Source organism: Denticeps clupeoides, chromosome 4 (assembly GCF_900700375.1).
Source record: "Denticeps clupeoides chromosome 4, fDenClu1.1, whole genome shotgun sequence".
NCBI classification, from domain to species: Eukaryota; Metazoa; Chordata; class Actinopteri; order Clupeiformes; family Denticipitidae; genus Denticeps; species Denticeps clupeoides.
In genome coordinates, this window is record NC_041710.1 from 9,902,575 (window position 1) to 9,926,242 (window position 23,668).

General features: G+C 42.3%; 1 protein-coding gene across 6 annotated transcripts in view; it reads left to right on the forward strand.

The window, feature by feature from the left end:
* The window catches only part of dlgap1a (discs, large (Drosophila) homolog-associated protein 1a), an 88,716-nt gene that overhangs the window by 57,997 nt on the left and 7,051 nt on the right, over positions 1-23,668 (forward strand). For 5 of the 6 annotated variants that reach the window (XM_028976745.1, XM_028976748.1, XM_028976749.1 and 2 more), the window contains 4 exons: positions 311-528; positions 8,807-8,984; positions 10,162-10,402; positions 22,890-23,311. In XM_028976745.1, coding sequence (XP_028832578.1) covers positions 311-528; positions 8,807-8,984; positions 10,162-10,402; positions 22,890-23,311 — 1,059 coding nt within the window. The remainder of the gene's footprint in view (positions 1-310; positions 529-8,806; positions 8,985-10,161; positions 10,403-22,889; positions 23,312-23,668) is intronic. The other variant, XM_028976750.1, reaches the window with a different exon arrangement.

Below are 23,668 nucleotides of genomic sequence, written 5' to 3' on the forward strand. Positions count from 1 at the left end.
GAGCGCTGCTGGAGGACTTTAGAGTTTCAAAGAGCCAGTTCTGATGGGTGGGGGTGCTACGCCCCAAGGAAACTCCACTTCAGACAGATGTGAGTCCTTCCAGGGAGGCATCATTAATGCAGCCATGCAGGATCACACAGGGACGCTCGCTAATTACCTCTACTCCTCACACACCAGAGATGAGCCAGAGTTGCATGGGGCTGTGTGTGTGTGTGTGTGTGTGTTTGTGTGTGTGTGTTAATGCGGCCCTGGCCGTGTCATGCAGTGGCACAGCGAGGTGCCTGACCAGTCTTCACTCGTTCCTCTGCAGGTGCCACAGGATGACTGGGGAGGGGGCTTCTCGCCGCTGGCCAAGGACGAGGACATCCCGTGCAGACGGATGCGCAGCGGGAGCTACGTAAAGGCGATGGCCGAGGACGACAGCGGCGACTCGGACGGCAGCCCCAAACCCTCGCCAAAAATGCAGGCGCGCCGAGCCAGCTACCTCAAAGCCACACAGCCATCACTGACCGAGATGACCACGCTGAAGTAAGAGCAGGATTTCTGTCTCTGAGGGCAGTAGGGGTGTGCAATATATAATTTATAATATTTTTATTTAGTTTTTTTACTTTTTTAATTAAGATAATAGACAAAATGCACACATGGGTGGACTCAGATTCTCAGATTCAGTGATATATTGCAGTTGTTTACTGTACAATATTTAAAACCTGAATTATTGGTATTAAGTACATTATGTTGTCATTAATCGTTGTAGTATAAGATGTGATTTCACATATAAATGCTTTATGCCAAACATTGTCTTCAGTTTTGGCCTTTATTTCTCCAGTCTAAAAGCTTCTCACACACTATTTTAAGTGTTCTATTTCAAGCTGGACCACAATAAACAGCGGTGTGTATTGATTTATGGTGCCTCCCCAGTTGGATAAAGGATTTCTTAGGTTTAAAAGGAGTCAACACTTTTTTTCCTCAGCAGTTTTGTACAGGATTTGAACTCTCTGGCTTTTCTGACTCTTGAACAAGGACCGCTGGAGTATAAACATTCAGAGACATGTAAACTATTTATCATGGGGAGTTTATCATGGCTTGTGCTTTCTTATATATACAGTGGGTATTAAAATGTGTTAAAATGGTATGTTTTGTGATGTAAAAATTCGACTTCCCACCTTTAACATGTACAATTCTATTGAAAAACAAACAAAAACAAGATGAGTAGCATTCTGTCTTCAAGGGTGGTAGTAGCCTAGTGGGTAAGACACTCGCCTATGAACCAGAAGACCCAGGTTCAAACCCCACTTACTACCATTGTGTCTCCAGGGGGACTGTCCCCGTAACTACTGAGTGTAAGTCACTCTGGATAAGGGCGTCTGATACATGCTCTAAATGTAAATGTGTCTATCTGCATGGTACATATTAACTTGGAAATATTGCCCAAAAGCTGTGATCACCCTGGGATCTTAAGATTCCCAGGGTGATCACTGAAAAGTGAAATTCCTCTTCATCTGCAGCTTTCTAGCCGGCCCCTGGTATTTGACGGGTATTTGGAACTGTTCACTATCTCTCATGATCCGGTCCGGAGTTTCAAGTTTGTCATGTGTAATGTTTTCACCTGTGTCTAATCTATAAAGTTGCCCTGTTCGTTTCTGTTCACCGTCGGGTCTTTGTTATGTTACATGTTCACCAGTTACCGGATGTCCTGTTTGTCACCGATGCCAAATGGTTGTGACACTATCCTCTGATCCAGGTGACTACAATGTCAAAGATTACTACCACTTACTACCATTTTGTCCCTGAGCAAGACACTTAACCCTGAGTTGCTCCAGGGACACTGTCATTGTAACTACTGACTGTAAGTATGGATAAGGGTTTCTACTAAATGGCAAAAAACTGTCAATGTAAATGTACACTGTAGGTACAGATACTGATTACTCCTGCAAGTTAAGTGATTGTTATTATGATACACTGCAGCACAGCACATGGTGATACAACAAAATGTGACCTGTGCTTTTGACCCATCACCCTTGGTGAGCAGTGGGCATTCATGACAGGCGCCTGGGGAGCAGTGTGTGGGGACAGTGCTTTACTCAGTGGCACCTCAGTGGCACCTTGGCGGATTGGGATTCTAGCGGTGAGAAACCTTCTGATTACGGGGCCTGCTTCCTATGCCACCACTGCCCTCTTCTGCCCCACTGCCCTTTTCTCTCCACTTCCCTAGTGCATAAAGTCATAAATGCATATGGGTCAAAATGTTGAGAAATGTCAACTTGATCATATTGGTACTCTGCCTCTTTTGGACAAATGATTAAAAAAATCACCCTTTATCCATCAGTTGCTTGAGAGGCATTAGCATACCATGGTGCTGAAGAGGTTTGGCTGATGTATCTGGGACTGGTGTCTCCATTTAATTTCCCTATTCATTTATTAAACACACTTTTATGATAAGCAGGACTATGTTTTTTGCTGGATCAGATATGATCCAGCAGTCATGCCGACGCTCTCAAAAAGGCTGTCCCATTGAGTGAAAACTGCAGCAGCATTTTTTTTATCTGGATTTCCTACATTTTAACCATTTTTGTGAATATGACATATACTTGATATAATTGTGATGACCTTTTTTCTGTACAAGTACCTAATTATACTTTCACTAAGCTGTGAGCTAGTTGTTGTACCGATATAAGTCCCTGCTAAAAACAGAACAGTCTGAACTGACTCAAAGGAAAGCCCGGAATATAATGGGCCAGAGGGAGGAGGTGAAGAAGTAGAAAGAAATTGGTCTGAATGTTACCGTTTCCTAGTAACCCTCCTAGGAAACTGAGTGCAGCGTGTACCATGTGCTACCCACCGCTGACAAGCCAAGGTAAAAATACATTCTCATACGCATTTTTAATTTAGAAAAAATGTTATTATGAGAAATCCATTGGACTGTAAAGGTACAAACGCACGTTCATGTTGTTAACACACTGAAGTTGTTTTTGGCTGCCTGTCTAAATTTTAGTTTTAGTACAGTCTTTGCGTCAAGCGGTCATTTTATTTTTTATTAGTCTTAGTCACATCCATACTCATTGTAGTCTAGTCAAGTTTCAGTCAACTTAAATTCTAGTCTTATTTTAGTCAGAATTATCTATGACTATTTTAGTCTAGGTTAAGTCAACAAAAATTGATGAAGTTTTAGTCTATTTTTAGTCAATGAAAATTGTATTTTAGTAATGTAATCTTTTTTCAGCAATGCAATTCAATTTAACCCATTCACTCTAATAAACGTACCCAATAGAATAGAAAGAAAACTACATTTTCTGTTACCTTGTTGTTACCTTGTAAACCCAAGAATACACTACATCCATTGCAGTGTCAGAATTTCTCCCCATGCTTATCGACCACACACTTGGTTTTCTTTTCCACTTCATTGTAAAGAAAGTGTGTCCAAAGGTCAATTTGTCTTTTTCTCTGTCATCTGATAATCGACCACCATATATCTATATCCCACTATAAGCATTCTTAAATCTAAATAATGCGCAAACAAGAACTGAGAAATTGGCATCATTTGTATTACCAAATGTACTAAAAATGAGACACAGGAAACAGTGCATAATAATAACGCGATTACATGAAAGGAAATCTCGTCTCATCTGGTTTTCGCCAACAAAAATAAAGAGACATTTTAGTATAGTTTTTATTTTGCAAACCACATTTACATTTGTCAGGATCTGGTCCGGCAGGGCCTACTCTGTGTCTGGAGTTTGGACTGGAGTTTCATGTTGGTCCTGTGTTATTATGTTTCCTGATTGTTTTCACCTGTGTATGATTGTATAAACCTGCCCTGTTTGTGTCTGTTCACTACCAGGTCATTGTTTGTCAGGCCATAGATTGCAGTGGGGTGCAGAATTGTGTCTGTGCTGTAAGCATTAAATGCATTAAACAATAACACACCCAAAAGAAAAGTCAAAACTATAATCCTGTTTGGTATATAGACCCGGGCAATGTTTGTACTCAATTTCTATCACTTTAGTAGTGCTCGGGTCAGCTCGGTCAGTAAACACAAACTTCCAGTTGTACCTTTCTTTTCCTTATGATTCACTGCTTGGAAGTTTGGTAAAAGCGTTTCACATGTTATAAAGTTGTTTTATTAACAGGTTCCCTGTCATGAATGCTTTTATGTACAGTACAGGCCAAATGTTTGGACACACCTTCTCATTCAATGTGTTTTGGTTATTTTCATGACCATCTACATTGGTAGATTCTCACTGAAGGCATCAAAACTATGAATGAACACATGTAGAATTATGTACTTAACAAAAAGTGGAGACCTGGCCTCCACAGTCACCGGACCTGAACCCAATCGAGATGGTTTGGGGTGAGCTGGACCGCAGAGTGAAGGCAAAGCGGACAACAAGTGCTAAACACCTCTGGGAACTCCTTCAAGACTGTTGGAAAACCATTTCAGGTGAAGACCTCTTGAAGCACATCAAGAGAATGCCAAGAGTATGCAAAGCAGTAATAAGAACAAAGGGCGGCTATTTTGAAGAAACTAGAATATAAATATGTTTTCAGTTATTTCACCTTTTTTTGTTAAGTACAAAACTCCACATGTGTTCATTCATAGTTTTGATGTCATGACCTGGTCCGGAAAAGGGTTACTCTGGTCTGGGATCCGTTCCCTAATCGTTTTCACCTGTGTCTAATGTATAAAGCTGCCCTGTTCATTTCTGTTCACCGTTGGGTCTTTGTTATGTTACATGTTCACCTTTTGCCGGAAGTCTCCCCTGTCCTGTTCTTCACCCATTAAACCCCGGTTTCGTGACATCGTGCAAATGCGTCCTTCTTCCTCATCATCTCGTCTTCATATCCGTTCACCTGCCACCATGGTTGTGACATTTGATGACATCAGTGAGAATCTACCAATGTAAATGGTCATGAAAATAAAGAAAACACATTGAATGAGAAGATCTGTCCAAACTTTTGGCCTGTACTGTAGGTCTTAGTGGTCCCATAATCCTGTATATAAAGTCTCTTTCTGAAATTACAGCCACTTTTAGCCAGTCACACAATGAGATTTGCCCAGGACTCGCCGTTTTGATGTCTGTAGCTTTAAATACAAATGAGGAAGAGAGAGGCAGGACGAGGAGAGTGGCCAATAGAAGTTAATCTAGCGTTCGTAGCGTGTGCAAAGAAAGCTTCACTTTTAAAAAGCTGTAGATTGCAAGAGCTCACAGGGTCATGGCTGTATGGAATTATTGTTATTTTATTTATTTATTTAACATTTTTCTGGCTGTATGAAAATGATGCAGTAAAAACACTGCCTGCATGACTATCGTTTATTTAAATGCCACACAGCATAACAGTCGGCTTGGGATAACCTTTTAGGTATAATTAGAGCTCTATTGTAGATTCTATATAGCCTGCAGTGTAAATCATGGAGACTTTTGTTCTCATTTTATTTTTTCAATGTGTGTATGTGGGAAGGATTTGGCTTTGGGGGTCCTGGTTTGTCTTGGACACAGGCCTTGGGGCTTCAGGGGAAAAAAGGTTGGGAGCCACTGATATAGAGCATTTTAGAGCAATGATGATATCATGGGCCAACATGATCAATGGATGTAAAATTAGCCATCGACGATGGAACTCACATTTTTGGACTATGCCATCTGAACTAAAACAACTACTAGTAAAGTGAAAGTTGCTAGAGCTTGTTTAGCTTTCCATGTTTCACTGTTCCTTCTCGAGGGCACCATCCAGTAGGTTTAGTTTACTAGGTCAAACAAACACCTTTCTTGCTGACTTGTGATTCTGTTCTCACAAGATTTGTTCCCTCGTCCAAGCATCTTCAGGCTCTTTTTCCACTTTCACAAACTGAAGATAATTTGGTGGTGGTGTTGCTTCACCTCATTTCAAATAAAGTGCTGCTCCACAGGCAAACCTTACACAGCGGCGATATCAATTAGGGTCTCCACAGAAACCTGCACACATTGTTCTGGGGAGTCTGGATTCAGGCTTGCCTTTAATTAAGCCACAGAAGGAAGAAGTAATTACAGCAATCTGCTCTGGGACATCTTTAAAGCAGGCTGCACTGACACTTGATTTTTAGATGGAGCAATAATTTGTCCTAGACAGACAGATATACCGATAGACAGACAGGTGACAAATTGAAAGAGAAACATGATTAAATGAGTGTGTAGAGGGATAACATCTTCCTCAGTATGTTCCTCTTCATGAGGAGACAAGTATCACTAAAAGGTCAAATAATCAAAGTGATATAAACCATACATTTAAAATGTTTTAAGCAATAAAGTAATAGACTAATGTATTGTATAGATAATTCATTTAATAATTAATACATGTAATGTAAAATCATTTGTGGAGTTATTTTATAAAATACCCAATTTATATGAAATATTAGGCAGTGATAAAGATTACTTTACTTCTTTGCTTAGATGAACAAATACTTTGTGTCCCTTCTGAAAAAACAGCATATCTGTATCTGGATTTATTTGGCCTATAGCTGGTATGACCAGCACACAAAAAATGTGAAAATCACCTTGATTGTGAGCATGTCATTGTGACATTACTACCAACTGCCATATCACTTTATTAATGTTTTTAGTGCATATTTACTGTATATAAAAATAATGCAGATTGCAGTCAACGTTGCATTAACATCGACATCACTGTTCTTAAATTGCTCGATGTTTTTGTTGTCAAAGCTGCTTAATATGGAAGATGGTTTACTTAGTCGGAGTGGCCTGTTAGTGCATGCAGAAGCTGCACTCGCTTTTGGCGAGGCCATGCTCTTTTAAGCCCAGGGGAATGTGTTCTGTGTCCCCGAATGCAGAAAACTGGGATTGCAGGATTTGCAGCTTTGCAGATTTGTAATACTATTTTAGACTTATGCACGCTCATAAATATTGATTTTGTGGAATTTCTTCAGCCTTGCCCCAGATTGTTTTGTGAACTAAAAAAAAATATATCTAAAATTAAGCCAGCTCAGCAGCTGCTCTAGTGTGTTGGTGTTTTTAGGTGTTTTGATCCTTTATGTTATGTCTTTCTTATGGAACTGAGTGTTTCATGTTCTGCTGTAATGTCCCAGATACATTAAAATGCATTCACGTGCATGAAATGTGTTCTTTTAAGATGCCTGCAGATCTCATATAACTGAGCACAGGGGACAACAACAGAGACAAATGCCCTGGGTGGACCCGTCCCGAATAGAGTAGGAGGAGCTTGCTCTGACAACATTGCGTGTGATAAAATCCCTTCAGTCAGGGATCTGAAACCCCCACTACACCTCCAACTTCCTCTCAGCATGGAGCCCATCTTTTCCCCCTTCTGGAGCCAGCAGGGCTTTGCTGCACAGTGTGGGGGTGTGTGTGTGGACCTGTCCTGTATGTGTGTGTGTGTGTGTGTGTGGTTTTTCTTTGTTGTTGTTGAGTGTGTGTTTATGTGTGACTTGCTTTGGGGTCCTAGTGCTTCCACTGCTGTAGCATTTGCTCTGAGCTTCTTTGTTTCTGCTTATATGAACAGCTGTGCGTGTGTGTACTCATGTGCATGTATGTTATGTATGTGTGTTTTGTACTTGCCTCATCAGACCCAAATGATAGGAAAACTATAATTGGAGAAAAACTCTATAAGCATACATGACAAAAATGGACTAAAAACACTTTCATTAAAAAATTAGACAACCTTTGGTTACTGTAGATTTTTTTCGGGGTCGCATAAGGTTAAATCTGATTGTGATCTGATCACACGTACAGAGCATATGAATGCAGTGTGGTGTTACATGCGTTTTAGCTTGTCTGTGTTTGTGGGGTTGTATGTGTGTCTATGTATGTCCCTTCTTTGTAGCCTTTGTCCTTAAGTGAGTCTGGCCACAATGTGTGCATGTGTGTGCGCTGTGTGAGTCTTTCACTGCCCCTCATCCACGTCAAATGAGAAACCAGCTCATGTTCAGAGACCAAGAAAGCCCATGTGTACCCTGCAACATTCCTGACTCTCATCGTTTTCGCCCTCTTTCAGTCCGTGCCATTCTCCCAGTCTCTTGCCCTTCAGTGAGATTTTTAATGAGGATGCTGGCGAACGGCAGCTCAGGACTTTTCTTCTTTAAAGATAGCACATCTGTCAGGTTCGGGCTTTGCCAGCGCCAGCCGACCTCCACCCAGACACATCAGACGGGTGGTAGCCAGAACCCCTCACCCAACTCTGACCTTCACATGCTTGTCACACATACAGACTCCAACAAATAGCACCAGCAATGCAGGAATGTATATTTATGATGCTGAATAACAATAACTTTTAAATGCAATAACCTGTATTAGTACAAAAAAATATAAAAATGCGTTCAATTCATATTTATTTACTATTCATGCAAACTATTCACAACAAGGAACATACTGCTATAAACAAATAATTAATTGATTTAATTGCTCACTTGATTAACAAACACTTTGTCTCATTGCAAATGGTGTTTGCTAAAAGTATTCAAAAACCTGTATAGACGCCCTTATCCAGAGTGACTTACAGGAACAGCCCCCCCTGGAGACACTCAGGGTTATGTGTCTTGATCAAGAACACAATGGTAGTGGGTGGGGTTTGAAGTGATTGTCACATGTGACACACGGTGCAGACAGTGAAATTTGTCCTCTGCATTTATCCCATCACCCTGTGTGAGCAGTGGGCGGCCATTACAGGCACCCGGGGAGCAGTTTGGGGGACGGTGCTTTGCTCAGTGGCACCTTGGCAGATTGGGATTCGAACAGACAAATGACTTTTTTTTCTTTTACTCAGTGTTCCTCTTGACTCTCATCTTTTGTCTTCCTGACAGGATCTCCACTGAACATTCCCCAAAGCTGCAGATCCGGAGCCACAGCTACCTGCGTGCGGTGAGTGAAGTGTCCATCAATAGGAGCCTGGACAACCTGGACCCCAAAGCCCTGCTCTCCTCACCCCAATACCGCTCACGCAACGAGAGCTACATGAGGGCCATGAGCACCATCAGCCAGGTTGGTGACTCCACCTGACCCCATGCACCCCCTCTGGTGGCTGGTCTGTCCCCAACCCAAACCCCATCCCATGCTGGGAGAGGGGCTGGGCAGATCAGGGCAGGGTGCAGGGGGAGGAAGGTCATATGCAGAGCTGCATTAATCTAAAAAAAAAAATATTCATCTGGAATTATTCATTTTTGTGCTCATAGCAATCTAGATGAATGTCTGAAAAGAAGTAATTTCTTTTCAGTTGAGTGTTTTACTACCAGTCAAAAGTTTGTACACACCTACTCATTTATGGGTCTTGCATTTTCTTGCATGATGTGACACAGGAATATGAACACACATGAAGGTATGTAAGACCTTAAATAAAGGACAAAACAAGGAAAAACATTTCAATCTGTTCAAAGCAGGCACGTTTTGCTGTGATTGCTGCATTTTACACAGATGATTTTCCAACAGTCCTGAAGGTTTATGAAGAACACTTTCATGTTCACGAGCATCTCATAAAGTGGCTTTTGAAGACAATAGCAAACAAAGCGGCCATTAAGGCAAAAAAAGGTGGAAAAAATGTAATTCATCAGACACACTTCACTTTCTCCTGCGACCAAAAATACAAAAGATGTTTCTTGCATTGGATTCTTCAAAATGGCCTCCATAACCCCCAAAGACTAACTTTTGACTGGTAGTGTGCTTCATTATATATCATTTTAGATTTAAAAAAAGTTTAATAAGACCTTAAGAACTATTGGGCAAAAGTGATGAAAAGCACCACCACATTTTGTCTTGTCCAAAAAAAAAAACACCCTCATGTGTGATTGGAGCGAGTTTTGAGCTGCAAACCCACCATGTCCCAACTCACCTAAACCTTCTACTTCACTTACCCCTGTACTCCTGTCCTGACCTGTCCACTTCTTCTCCTTGGTCCTGACTACACATCCTCTTCACCTGATAATAAAATGCTTCCCAGAAACCACCAGATATTCCTATAAGTTCCTTCCAACCTTCAAACCAGTCCCCTTCTGAGACCTACCCCTAAATTCTGTCTCGTCCCCCTGTTTATGATCTTTTCTTCATTATTTTTTTCCTCTCTCTCTATCAGTGACATTTATCTGTGCCCTTTGGTAAGTGGGGCCATTTTTACAGCCCATGGTACCCAAAAAGGCCTCTCTCACCCTTTTCTTCTCCTCGGCAGGTCAGTGAGGTGGAGGTGAATGGGCAGATCGAGGCAGTGTGTGAGGCGGTGTTCAGTGAGTTGGAGTCGCAGGCGGTGGACGCTCTGGACCTGCCCGTGCCCGGCTGCTTCCGCATGCGCAGCCACAGCTACGTGCGCGCTATCGACCAGGGCTGCTCGCAGGATGATGAGGGGGGGTCCCTGCTGCCTCCATCACCCCCGCGGACCACCACCACTGTCAGAACAATTCAGAGCAGCACGGGTCAGTCTGTTCACTTGTCAGATACACGCACACATTTGAAGTGATTTATTGCAGCTGGTCTTAGTCGTCTGATTTATATCATAAAACAGAAATCAATAGGTCAATTAGTTGCATTGAACTTAATAGACAAATGTGTGTATGTGTGCTTGTGTGTGTGTGTGTGTGAGTTACTTGATGAACTACTAAATGATTTACAAAACACTTAGGTTTGCATCCTCCAGTTGACTAAAATATACAATAGTGTTACAGTGATATTTGCTGTATTTTAATGTCTTTCTCTAACAATCATTGTGCAATAATCAAAGTTAACAGGCTGTCCTGTGCTGCCTGATGAAATATTGTTCAAAATATTGAGTGAATGCTGGTTCTGAAGGTGTCAGAACACGCAGTGCATCACAGTTAGTTTCGTATGGGTCTGCATGGCTGCAGACCAGTCAGTGTCTGATCTGTGTCCACCACCAGAAGTGCATGTGAGCATCAAAACTGGACCACAGAGCAATAGAAGAAGGTGTCCTGGTCTGATGAATCACATTTTCTTTTACACCATGTGGATGACGTGTGAATTACTTGGGGAAGACATGGTACCAGGATGCATTATGGGAAGAGAGTGAGCGGGTGGAGGCATCGTGATTCAATCCAATGCAGGCAGTAAGACAGAGTTCTTCTGGGAAACCATGGATCCACCATTCATGTGGCTGTTACTTTGACATGTACCACATACATAACCATTGCTGACAAAGTACACCCCTTCATGGAAACCGTATTTCCTGGTGACAGTCCTTTCTTTTTGCTGCCACACAGCAAAAATGTTTCAAGAAGGGTTTGAGGAACGGAACAATTGGTTTGAGAGGTTGACTCCAATCAGTCTTTTTGTGGGACGTGCTAGAAAAACAATCCATGGAGTAACATCTCAGGTCTTACCCATCTCAGGACATAAAGGATTTTCTACTGAGAGCTTGTTGCCATATACCCCAAAGTGCTAGTGGACAATTAACTTGTTGCTCATAATGTTATTGCTGATTTGTGTATTAACTGTTAAGATTAAATAAGTGTTCCAAATCTTAAGTTCTCATGATGCACTTTTCAGAATCGTTGTACACGAAAAGCTTCATTAAAGGTCTCAACTGCTTGCTGGTCTCTTAAGTGTTGTTTTGCTTTGCATGATATGACTGCAAACACCTATTTTTTACGTGATCATGTTTTTGCACCATGATATCACTGCAGGGTTACAGGTTAAACTGTACAGCCCTGTGCCCACCGGCAGCATCCGACCTGTCTGCTCTCACAAAATGGGACACTTGAATAAGCTGTCAAAGCACACCATTCAATTTCATCCTCAAATTTTTTTGTGTCCCCTGTATGAGGCATTTAGTATAAAGGGCTGTTTCTCGCTTGATTATTTTTCCAACTAGGTTCTGTTCAAGTAAAGCTGACCTAGCCAAGAGTTTCACCAGCTTTCTGAACATCCATGTAGGCAACATGACAAGTGAGCAAACGTCCAGTGCAACAGTCAGCACCTGAGTGCTGTTTTACGATTTCTTGCTCTTGGTTGCTTATAATAAGGGCTGTGAAAATGTTTTCTTAATTTATCCATAAATTAACGCAGTTAATTAACTGGTCACAATTACCAATTGTCTCTGCGTCTCATCCTGTTTAAGTCTTTTTTGCATACATCGCTCTGTCAAAGTTTCAAATATCCATTATAGCATGCTTTAGGGTGGTAGTAGCCTAGTGGGTGACACACTCGCCCAGACCCAGGTTCAAATCCACTTACTACCAATGTCTCCCTGAGCAAGACACTTAACCCAAAGTTGCTCCACGGGGGGAGTGTCCCTGTAACTACTGATTGTAACTCGCTCTGGATAAGGGCATCTGATCTGATGCTGTAAATGTAAATTAAATGTAAATAATTTATTAAGTCAATGCAAAATTCCTTAATGCACAAAAAAGTGTCGAGCACATGGATGAAAATTGGTCTCCTATAACACAACAAGCTCCTTTAAACTTGCTGGCATCAAAGCTCTGAAAGAGGAGTGAGCTCTGTGCCGAATCGGAATCTGAGCACTCCCCGCATGAGCTAATCATCCAAATGTCTTCCTTTTTTACCAATTGAATATGATGCCCTTTAAATTAAAGGTTTTAAAGAAAAAAAGAAAAAAAAAAAGGGGGGGGGGGGGTTAGCAAGCAGGAGTATAGGAGTATAGTAATGTTGGCATTGACATGGTTTAGAGAAAAAAATAGAGCAGGTGGGGAGACCAGTAGGCTCTGAGGGTCTGACCTTCAGTTGGAAAAAACTTCCAACTGAAGAGCACTGTGGCAATTCTATGATCCACTCAGGAGTTTTTTCATCCAGCAGCTCTTTTTTATTGCTTTATCTTCTGTGCAGATGGGTTCTATCTATTAAGTGACAGAACAATTAGGACAATATCAACCAGAGGCTCCAGGCTTCTCTCCCATTGGACAGCACCTGTTCTTGACAGGCTGGGAGACCCAGAGTGAGCTGTCTGTTTGGTGCAATAGAGGGTTGACCTTGTTGGCAGATCCAACCGCTGGAATGGAAAACTGCATCCATACAAGCAACATGTGATGTAGTCACATGTGGGACACTTGTTGTTAAAGGGGGCATTTCATGCTTCTGATCTTTCGCAGATGGGCATCATGTGGCATTGCCAAGTTTGTTCTTAGATTTGCCCAGTGCAAATCTTATTGAAAGTGTGAGCTGATTGCTGTTTCTCTGTCTTATAAGTAACGTGTGTGATTGGGATGAGAATATGTGTATGAGATATTGCTCACTCACTCACTCACTCACTCACTCACATTTCATAACTGCTTAGTCCTTTTTCTCAGGGTTGTGACTGCCAGTGTCCATCCCGAGACACTGGATGCAGGGTGTGGAATCACCCAGGGTGGGGTGCCAGTCCACAGGACTCCACCACACTCCATTCAATCACACAATCACACCTACAGACAATTCAGAGTCACCAATTCACAATGTGTGCATTTCTTTGGATGGCGGGAGGAAACCAAAGAACCCGGAGGAAACTTGCACCAACACGGGGAGATTCAAACTCACAACCTTAGAGATGTGAGGCCACGTTGCTAACCGCAGTTCCACTGTGCGGCCCATGTGTGTGATATATTCCTTGAAACAACGCTAAAGGCTCATAGCATGGTGTAAATGACAGGAAGAGCTTTTTTCAGGTGGGAGATCGCAGGTGAACGGTGATCCCCCCCCGACAGTAGCATTGATGGCTAGAGGTCCAGGCTGGCGCTGCAGAAATCGAGGGTGAATTACTCTTGTCTTACCCATGGCCTCCTGCCCGCTCCGACCTGAGAAGATTTACGCCCCGTCCCGTTGGGGGGCAGTTGAGTGTGGCCCTCCAGATGTCCGCACCACGGTGCGCAAGCCAGATGAATTACAGGGGACGTGGGTGAACAGGGAGGATGCTGACCGGGCTGACATTGAAAGCTCCTTCACTGCGTGGGCAGCACCATCTGCTCCTTTAGAGATAAAAGGGCATTTAAACACATTTCTGAGACTCCTTAAAAACACAATCAGGCAATGACAAAGTTTCCACTGACATGTTACTGATCCCATGTGTGGCACATTGTTTTTTTTTTTTTCGCCTCAACCCCTTTTATATTTTCTGATCACCAAGTCTAGAGGTAATGACCCAGCTAAATAGATTTAAAAACACTACTCTGACATAATTTTTATTGTACCCAATTTAATTGTAAGAGCTAATTTACTACCGATTCTCATTTATACTTATTATTCGAAAAGGAAAAATGTGTTATTCAACATACAACATACTTAGGATTATGTGATAATATCAACTGTCACGCTGGATTGACATGACGAAGCAGTAGATCTGGAACGATGAGTGGACATGGCAAGGAAAAAGGACGCATACGCACAATGTCATGAAACGAGGGCTTAATACATGGTGAACAGGGCAGGGGAGACATTCTGTAACAATGACCCGACGGTGAACAGACACAAACAGGGCAGCTTTACACAGGCAGACACAGGTGAAAACAATCAGGAAACATAATAGCACAGGACCAACATGAAACTCCGATCCAAACTCCGGATCTGGATCCTGAAAGAACCCGTGTTTGTCTTACACAACACTACATTCATTACAAAGATGTTTAACCTGCAATTCCAGTTCAGGCCACCGTAGGGCAGCGCTGACAAAGTTCTGACAAGCTCATCGCACTTCCGCATTAGCAGACTCATTAACATGTGTGTTAATGAGGTGACTCTCAGACGAAGATGGCTAAATAGTTGCTGCATGTGTGGGATGCAGGGGATTAAACTCCCGTGGGGCTCATTGGCCAGGTTCTGTCTGTCAGGCTGTTCAGTTCTCGCCCACCACCTGAGCTTTCTTTTTTTCATCCTTTTAAATGGCCTGAAATATTTATGCTGTAATCGAGTATGCTGTGCATGTGTGGAACTCACATCAGAGAGAGGCATCGGCTCGAGGTGTTTTGTTTTGTTTGTTTGTTCGTTCGTTCGTTTGGGTATTGTTATGCTTGTCCATGCAGACGGAGTCAGTGAAGCTGACAGGGTCCTGCTTGGGCCGGTGCGGGTCAGGCCCCGCCTCCTTCTACCAAGCGGCTTTTTCCTTTTTTCAAAAGAATAATGTGACATCAATGACATGCTCTCATTCCCCTCAATTTGTGTCAAAGGAGAGCAGCCTGTCCGCCAGAGAGAGGCAGCCGTGGTGGTGGCGAAGGTGGCGGGGATGTGCCTTTTCACTCAGACCAGGAGGTTTGTGTGTGTGTGTGTGTGTGTGTGTGTGTGTGTGTGTGTGTGTGTGTGTGTGTGTGTTAATGATGATTGCACATGGCATGTGTGGGATGGCGCAGTGAACGAAGATCCTGCACTAGAGAATGGAGGAGCTACAGGAGGGTTTCAGCTAGAGGGACGGAGATGTAGTGAACTCTACTCCACCTCAAGCCCTGATGAAAACACCACGTAAGAAAACGTCAGTTGATCAGCGCCTCTGCCGCTACTGTCATTATGCACACAGTGCTGATGTGAGCCTTCATCGTCCGCCTCCTCTGTCTGCGTCTGTCGGAGGGTGTTAGCGCGTGGTGTTCATAGTGGGAGCGAACGGGTCATCCGAGCTACAGACTGGAGCAGTGACGGGACCGGATCAGGCCATCACGCTGACACAACGCACAAACGCAAATATGCACACGCAGACGTAAATCGCTCTCACCCACACACACACACACACACACACAACACAGACATATACACAAAGGGCCACAACCCTGCCTGTCTCAGTGAGACAGCTTTTTTGGCTGAAACGGATGAGAAAGCGTGGGTCACATGACACCACACATACTCAAAAGTGAAACAACCATGAGATGCTGGTGAACATTCAGCAGATTTCACACGTTCACAGTCACTGGTGGTGTTATGTGATATAGTAGGACATTCAGAGGATCTCGTCGTGTCTGTGTGTATATATATATAAAGATATATATAAGTATATATCTTTATATATCTGTCACACACACATTCGTTCTTGAAGTGAACCAGAAATTTCAGTCATTATCGTGTGACCTTTAGTAGATCAAGTGGCGAGACCTGAAATCCCCCAGAATTAGTCTTTTTCTCCTGCCTTGCCTGCTGAGAGCACCACCCGGAGTTTTCTGATTAGGGGAATGTAATGTTTGGGACAAGTCCTGCGTGCCAGGCGAGGGGTGTAAAGACTATTAAAAATTTCCGGATGCAAGGTAATGAGATGCAGCAGGCTAATGGCTGTAAACCGGGGTAATAATACTTCATTGTTTGACAGACGCGGTGGTCTCAGGGGAGCTCAAGCTTAGATTATACTTGACCTTTCCATGCAGCTGCCTCTGTGTTTTTTTTTTGCATAAGTGGTTCAGGTTAATTGCATCTCTTGGGCCGAAAAATGATGTGAGTTGACTTTCTTACAGTCTTGGGTGCGAGCTTATCTGGAATGATTCTGTATCTTGATCCAGACAGAATCTGATCTAACTGGCTAATTGCCATGACATCCTAACAGAGACTCATCCCTGTACCCTAGCCCACTTTTTTTCTGTATATTTTCTAGGATCTAGGATCATTTGTTATCATCAGTCACTTTAAGACCATGAAGCTGAAGTAATATTACTGTTTATGTAAATGCATTGATTGTGTAACCTGCTCTAGCACTGATGCGTTGCAGTCAGGGTCTCACCGCGCACAGACAGCCATGGAGATGGATGGGCACGGTCAAATTGATTTGTTCCTTGCCTTGTTTTGATGGCAACATCATTCAGCTTATCCTTCAACGACTCAGGGTCAACTGCCTGAAGATTGTCTGTTATCAATGCCCAAGTGACGTGTGTGTGACTGTGTGTGCGTGCGAGTCTCACACACATTACAAGAGGGTTAGCACACTTAGCATGCGCATACAATGAGTCTTTACAGCAGACATGGTTGCCGTATCTCATGAAACTTGTGAATTTAGGGTCTGATCATGCTAAAGGCTAATATTTCTATTGCACTGTTAGATCTGGTAAAAAAAGCTGTGCTATCTGTCAACGCAAGAAGAGAATGTATCCATCTCTAGAGTCTTCTATCTGTTATTAGCTCTCAGAATAGACCTTCCCTGTCCTGCATCTGCTTCTTCCAACATAAATTACGTTTTGAGTCCTTCCATAGCATAGATGAATCTCTGTTCCTCTTATTTACAGGTTTAACACGCACATCAATAGTCATTGCCAGAAGGTTTTCTGTGTCTCTAAGCACAGCCTCAGTGACATAAAGGAGATTACAGGAAACAGGCCGTGACTGTAGGAGAGCTGGACCGTGCCGCAGAAGGTCCTTAACCCATCAGCAGAACCAGTAGCTACTCTTTTGGGCACTGCCAGAACCCTACACAATGACTGCCAGCAGACCACTGGTGTGAATGTCTCTGACCAAATAATCAAAGACAGAATTCATGAAGGTGGCCTCTAGGGGACGCTGTGCTCACTGCCTGGGACTGTGGTGCTCATTTGGCATTTGCCACATGTGACAGATGTCGTGGAGAACGTTCTCATCATTCAGCATGACCGCAGTACAGTAACTTATTGAAAGTTTTATGATTAGAATTTTTGTTACATCAATATTAATTTTTATGTTTAATCATAGTGGTGTAGCTGGAATCATAAACTGTCTAGGTTCCACTTGAGCAAAGCACCGTCCCCACACACTGCTCCCCGGGTGCCTTTCATGGCTGCACACTGTCCACCAAGGGTGATGAGTTAACAACAACAACAACATTTATTTCTTATATAGCCCATAATCACATACAGTATGTCTCAATGGGCTTTGACAAGCCCTACAGTTGAAACCCCCCACACTTGACTCTTCTGCACACAAGGAAAAACTCCACACAAAAAAAATCTCTAGGAAAGAGATAAAAAAGAAAGGAAGAAACCTTGGGAAGGAGTGATACAAAGAGGGACCCCCTTCCAGGGTAGAATGAGGGTGGTAGTAGCCTAGTGGGTAACACACTCGCCTATGAACCAGAAGACCCGGGTTCAAATCCCACTTACTACCATTGTGTCCCTGAGCAAGACACTTAACCCTAAATTGCTCCAGGGAGACTGTTCCTGTAATACTGATTGTAAGTCGCTCTGGATAAGGGCGTCTGATAAATGCTGTAAATGTAAATGTAGAATGAGCCTGCAAGTGGTGTCAGTTCAGGGTTTGTGATGATTTGTCCAATAAGAAAAAAAAAAGTCCTACAGTTGTAGGGTTGGAGAAGTCCAGAGTGTAGTCCAGTGTCATGGTCTACATTATGTGTCCATTATGATGCTACTGGTCCATTTGAAAATCCCTGAAGCTTTAGTTGTTACGGTGGTGGTGGCTGCAGTGACCCTCTGGTTTCATGCTAAGTCCTCATTTAGCAGGTGTCAGGAACCAGGATTTATCTGCTGGTCTCTTCACTGGAGTCTGCCATTAGTCTGTGCGCTTGATTCAGTGTCTCTGAGAAAACAAACAGAAGCAGCGGCAGGCGGTGGCATTGTACGACTGATACTGAAATATATTGGTGCTACAGTGGCCGGTACCCTAACTAGGACAGCCTAACTAGGGTGAATTTAACGTTGTCACTGTCTGTGATAAAGTGGACTTTATAACTGACACTGTGTCAAAGTGAAGTGAAATGAGTGTCTGAGCCTTTAACAAAAGACCCGAGAAAACAGATTCAGTTTGGATTTAAACACTGAGACTGTGTCTGAGTCCCAGACACTGACTGGCAAGTGGTTCCACAACTGCGGAGCTCTATATGAGAAGGATCTGCTCCCAGCTGTGACCTTCTGTAGCAGTAGTGAAAAAGAACTGCGGTCGTAAAGAACTAAAAGTTTATTCAGGTACTTTGTGGCGAGACCATTTAGAGCTTTATAGGTCAAAAGTAGGAATTTGTAGTCAATCCTAAATATGATGGCTAGCCAGTGCAGTGATTCTATGACTGGGGTTATGTGGTCAAATTTCCTAGTTCTAGTTAGAACTCTGGCTGCAGCATTCTGTGCTAGCTGGAGTTTACTCATGCACCTACTAGAGCATCCAGACAGTAATGCGTTGCAGTAATCTAACCTTGATGTAATAAATGCATGAACCAACTTTTCTGCATTGTGCATTGAAATTATATATCTTATTTTTGCTTTATTTCTAAGGTGAAAGAATGCTATCCTAGTGACATTATCTACATGCAAATCGAATGAGACACCTGCACCAATGATGACACCTCGATCCTTTACTTCAATACTTGGTGAAATAGTAAGGCTATCCAGAGTTATGATGTACTCAGTCTGTTTATGTCTGGCTGCTTGAGACCCAATTACAAGAGCTTCCGTCTTATCAGGGTTTAACAGAAGAGTGGGTGAGCATCCACTGTCTAATGTCCTTAGGACACTTCTCTATTCTGTTCAGCTGCTGCCTCTCATCTGATTGATACAGCTGTGTGTCGTCAGCGTAGCAATGGAAGCTAATACACCTAAAGGTAACATGTATAGGGAAAATTGTAATGGACCTAGAACAGAACCTTGTGGAACACCAAACTCTACTTCACTAGTTGAAGACGAATCACCATTGGTGTCCACAAACTGATACCGAATGGTCAGATATGATCTTAACAATACAAGGGCTGTTCCCTTAATCCCAACAACATTCTCTAACCTGGCAAGGAGAATAGCGTGATCGATAGTGTCGAACGATGCACTCAGATCAAGCAGGACAAGCAGCGAGATACGTCCCTGATCAGAGGCCAACAGCATGTCATTAACCACTTACCAGCGCTCTCTCAGTGCTATGATGATCCTGATTGATATACTTCATGAATGCTGTTGCTGTCTAGGTACGTTCACAGCTGCTGGGCTACAACTTTTTCCAAAATTTTCGATATAAACGGAAGGTTGGATATCAGTCTATAATTTGAATGCTGACTGTGATCAAGATCAGGCTTTTTAATCAGGGGTCTGATGACTTCTAACTTGGTACATGGCCGGTGCTAAGGAACAAGTTCATAATTTATAACATTGGGTGCTACTTGTTTAAGGAACCTTGTAGGAAGCGAATCCAAAGCGCATGTACATTGATTTGACAATGAGATTAGTTTAATTAGTTCATGCTCTTTAATAAGGTTGAAGCATTCTAATCGGTGGTCAGCTATTTGAAGATTATTTTCCATAGAAATATCGACTGAGGTGTTTGTTGTGCTTTTAATCTTATCTCTATTCATAACTATTTTAGTATTAAAGAAATTCATAAAATCATCACTACTATTAAATGCAAAGGACGCATTTTGTTTTGTGTGCTGTGTATTACAATGACAATCACTTCACTTTTCACTATTGCTAGTCAGCATCCACTATAAGACAGTAAAGATGTCATAAAAAAACTAAAAGAAAGAAACTCACTCAATTGTTTTACATATAAAACGTGAACTAACAGCTACTATGATGTAGGAGCAAGGCATGGGATCATAGGGGAATTATGGGAAACGTGGGAGGTGGTGTGGACTAGTCGAATGTCCCACCTTGTAATCAATAAATTAAACCTAATCATGTTATGACTTTATAACTCTACTAATTTCAAAATGGTTAATAGTTAAGAATAGTCATTGATAATTTACAAAAGTAATCACATGTATTTAGTTGCATTACTTTTATATACTAATTGAGATTACATTTTAAAACTTGGAATTGTAACAAATTACATTTCTAAAGTATCTTTGCAACACTGCCGAGGACACCATCCACCATCTCATTAAGAGGAGGCCCTTTGTCAGGCATGGATACAAGCACATGGGGGGCATTGCAAACTACTGCATTTGACTTGCTGCAATGACATTTCAATAAAAGGACTAGTCTGCCACATCATTTGTTCACTTTGATTTTCATCAAGTCTTTAAATTCAGCGCTTTGTATATTTTACAGTTGTTATTTCGATGAAATTATGTGGTATCCTTTTGTTCCTAACACATTACCCAAGTCATGTCAGTGTAGATTTTTTTTAACCCTATTGAGATTTGATGTGTTCCTTAATTATGTGTTTTTGAGCATCATATATGACTAAGCTTTTTAAACATAATTGGTTACATAATTATGATAACTGCATGTGTTGTTTAAAAACATCAGAATTGCTGGCGCTGATCTCAGAGCAGGGTTATTAATATGCGTATGTGTGTTTGTGTTTGTGTGTATGTGTGTGTGTCTGCATACACCAAATGCATACCTGCACAGCCACTGTGGGCTCTCAGCCAGGCGAGGAAAACATATATTTTTTTATTCTTCATCCTCACTCTGTGTCCAGCTGTCCTCCACAATTTACTGGCCCCTTCTCTGACAGGATCTCATCTTTCAGACAAAGTGGATCAATTTCGACCGTCTACCTTGACGTGTTGTTGGTGAAAGATGGGGATTCGGTTTCCCCAGGTCTCTCTCCAAAGCAACCCAGCGTTATGTGGACACTAAAGGCCATCAGCCTTCATGCACACAGAAAGGCCATTCATTATTTTTACCAACTGGGTGGCCTTCAAAATGCCTATGTGACATAATGTGATTTCTGATTGCATTGTTTGCACACTTTTTTAAATGCATTATGCATAATTGTGAATGGTATATCATTGTAATCATCATGGTTAACTATTTTATGAAACAACCTATGTACATGTTATTTAATGTTAATTTATGAGTGTGGGTGTATGTTAAAGGTGCCTGTGATGTGAAGTCTGAGCTTTGTGTGAATATAAATGAATGTTATTTGGTGTGCATGGGAGTGTGTGTGTGTTTTAAACCTTGTGCTATCTAACACTCAGAATCAGGAAATGCCTTCTCCCACACACACATGCACACACTAATCTGTGTGAGCCCTCTTGTGAAGGTAGTCAGACGGCCTTGGCACTGACAATGTCATGTTGCGTCTGCCTTTTCTCACCTCAGAGTTAGTGTTTAGGGGTGACTCAGTGCTCAATGTGTGTTAAGTGTAGCACTGGGACTTTGTCACAGCTCACTGTGTCACTCCTCAAAACCGGGCCAAAAAAGCTCAGTTTGAAACTCAAAAGAGACAAAATTCCTTTTCATCTGGCATCAGACATTTCCACAAACAACCCAAAAGACTTGTTAAGACTTGTTATTACGCCATTTCTAGAGGGTGATTGCACAATAATCATTTTTTCCCGGCAAAATTTTTAGAGGGAAACTAACAAAGTAAATTTCCACATCCTGTCATTGTTTGACAGGTGTTTGACAGTGTGGCTGCGTGTTCTACTGTGTGAACCTCAACTAACCCACATTATATAATGCGGCTACATTTGTCTACTCTATATCATTTAGAATTAGCAGACAGAATCATGTTTTTGTGATAAATCATGTATTAAAATCAGCTTACTTATCGCATCTCAACATATACCATATTTACCATGCTTTATTGGTTACACTGTATCATGACAAGAAATTTGCTACCTACCAGACTGCTGGCTGAATGATGTTGCTTAGCAACAGCACCAGATGATCATAGATGGAACTTTAACAGAAGGTAAATCTGTGTTTTCTCAGTTTGTTTTATGCCATTAGTCATTATTACACACTATTCTTGATATTATTGCTTAATTATTCCACAGCTACAAGCCAGCATTAGTTCAGGGGACCCCTAAGAGTGACAAAATGACCAATTATTAACATTCTGATTGTTTACATATGTAACAATCAAATATGTAGGGTGCCTTCGTAAGAGATTTTGTTGCCTTTGCACTAGTATAGTGCAATAGTATGGTTATTCACAAACGCATTTTTATTTAAACACATTAAATATTAAAGTAACTGAATACTGCCTTTTAAAATGTAACATGGACTGAATAGATTCTTTTATTTTAAGTATGCATTATAGGTATAGAAACATCTTGCTGCCAGGGGGCTGTGCTTTGATTAATGAATGTATAATGAATGAATAACTTCTTGTCTTTCATTCCTGCAGTATCCTCTTGCATCACCACCTACAAAAAGACACCTCCACCCGTCCCTCCGAGAACCTCCACCAAGCCATTCATCTCCATCACGGCTCAGAGCAGCACTGAGTCGGCCCAGGACGCCTACATGGAGGGCTCTGGAGGAGCGCGGGGCGAGCCGGTGCTGCACTCGGGCCTCAGCAACTCTACGGAGAGCATCGACAGCATGAAGGCCCTGACAGCAGCCATCGAGGCGGCAAATGCACAAATTCACGGCCCCGCCAGCCAGCACGTCAGCAGCAGCACCGTCACCATCACCACCGCCTGCACCTCCGGCTCCCCAGCCACCTCCACCACTGCCGCCCTGCCCATGGCCATCCTTCCCTCCTGCGAAGAAGTGGCCCGGCGAGAGGCGCTACGCAAGAGCAAGTGCCTCTCAATTGGCATCCAGGTGAAGATCCAGGTTTCTTCTTTACTTCCCCTGAATTCTCAGTTCAAATTTTCAAAAACTGTACAAAAAACTCAAACATGAATAACTTGGTCACTGGGGTGAAGGACATTTTTGTTTGGTTTTTAATTCCTGTGCAATGCAATGCATCAATGCAAAATGCCTCATAACGGTCTGGATCTTTGCACTAATTGTATTTAAGTCTGGAGCTGCAAATACCCCCTTTCACCTTTAATTACAGAATTTAACTGAACAGAAATGGTGAATCACTACCTTTCATGTAAAACTATGTAAAAAGATGGCAAGAACCTGGAACTCCTTGCAGTACAATAACAGGGTGGCAGTCGTGGGCTTTCACAC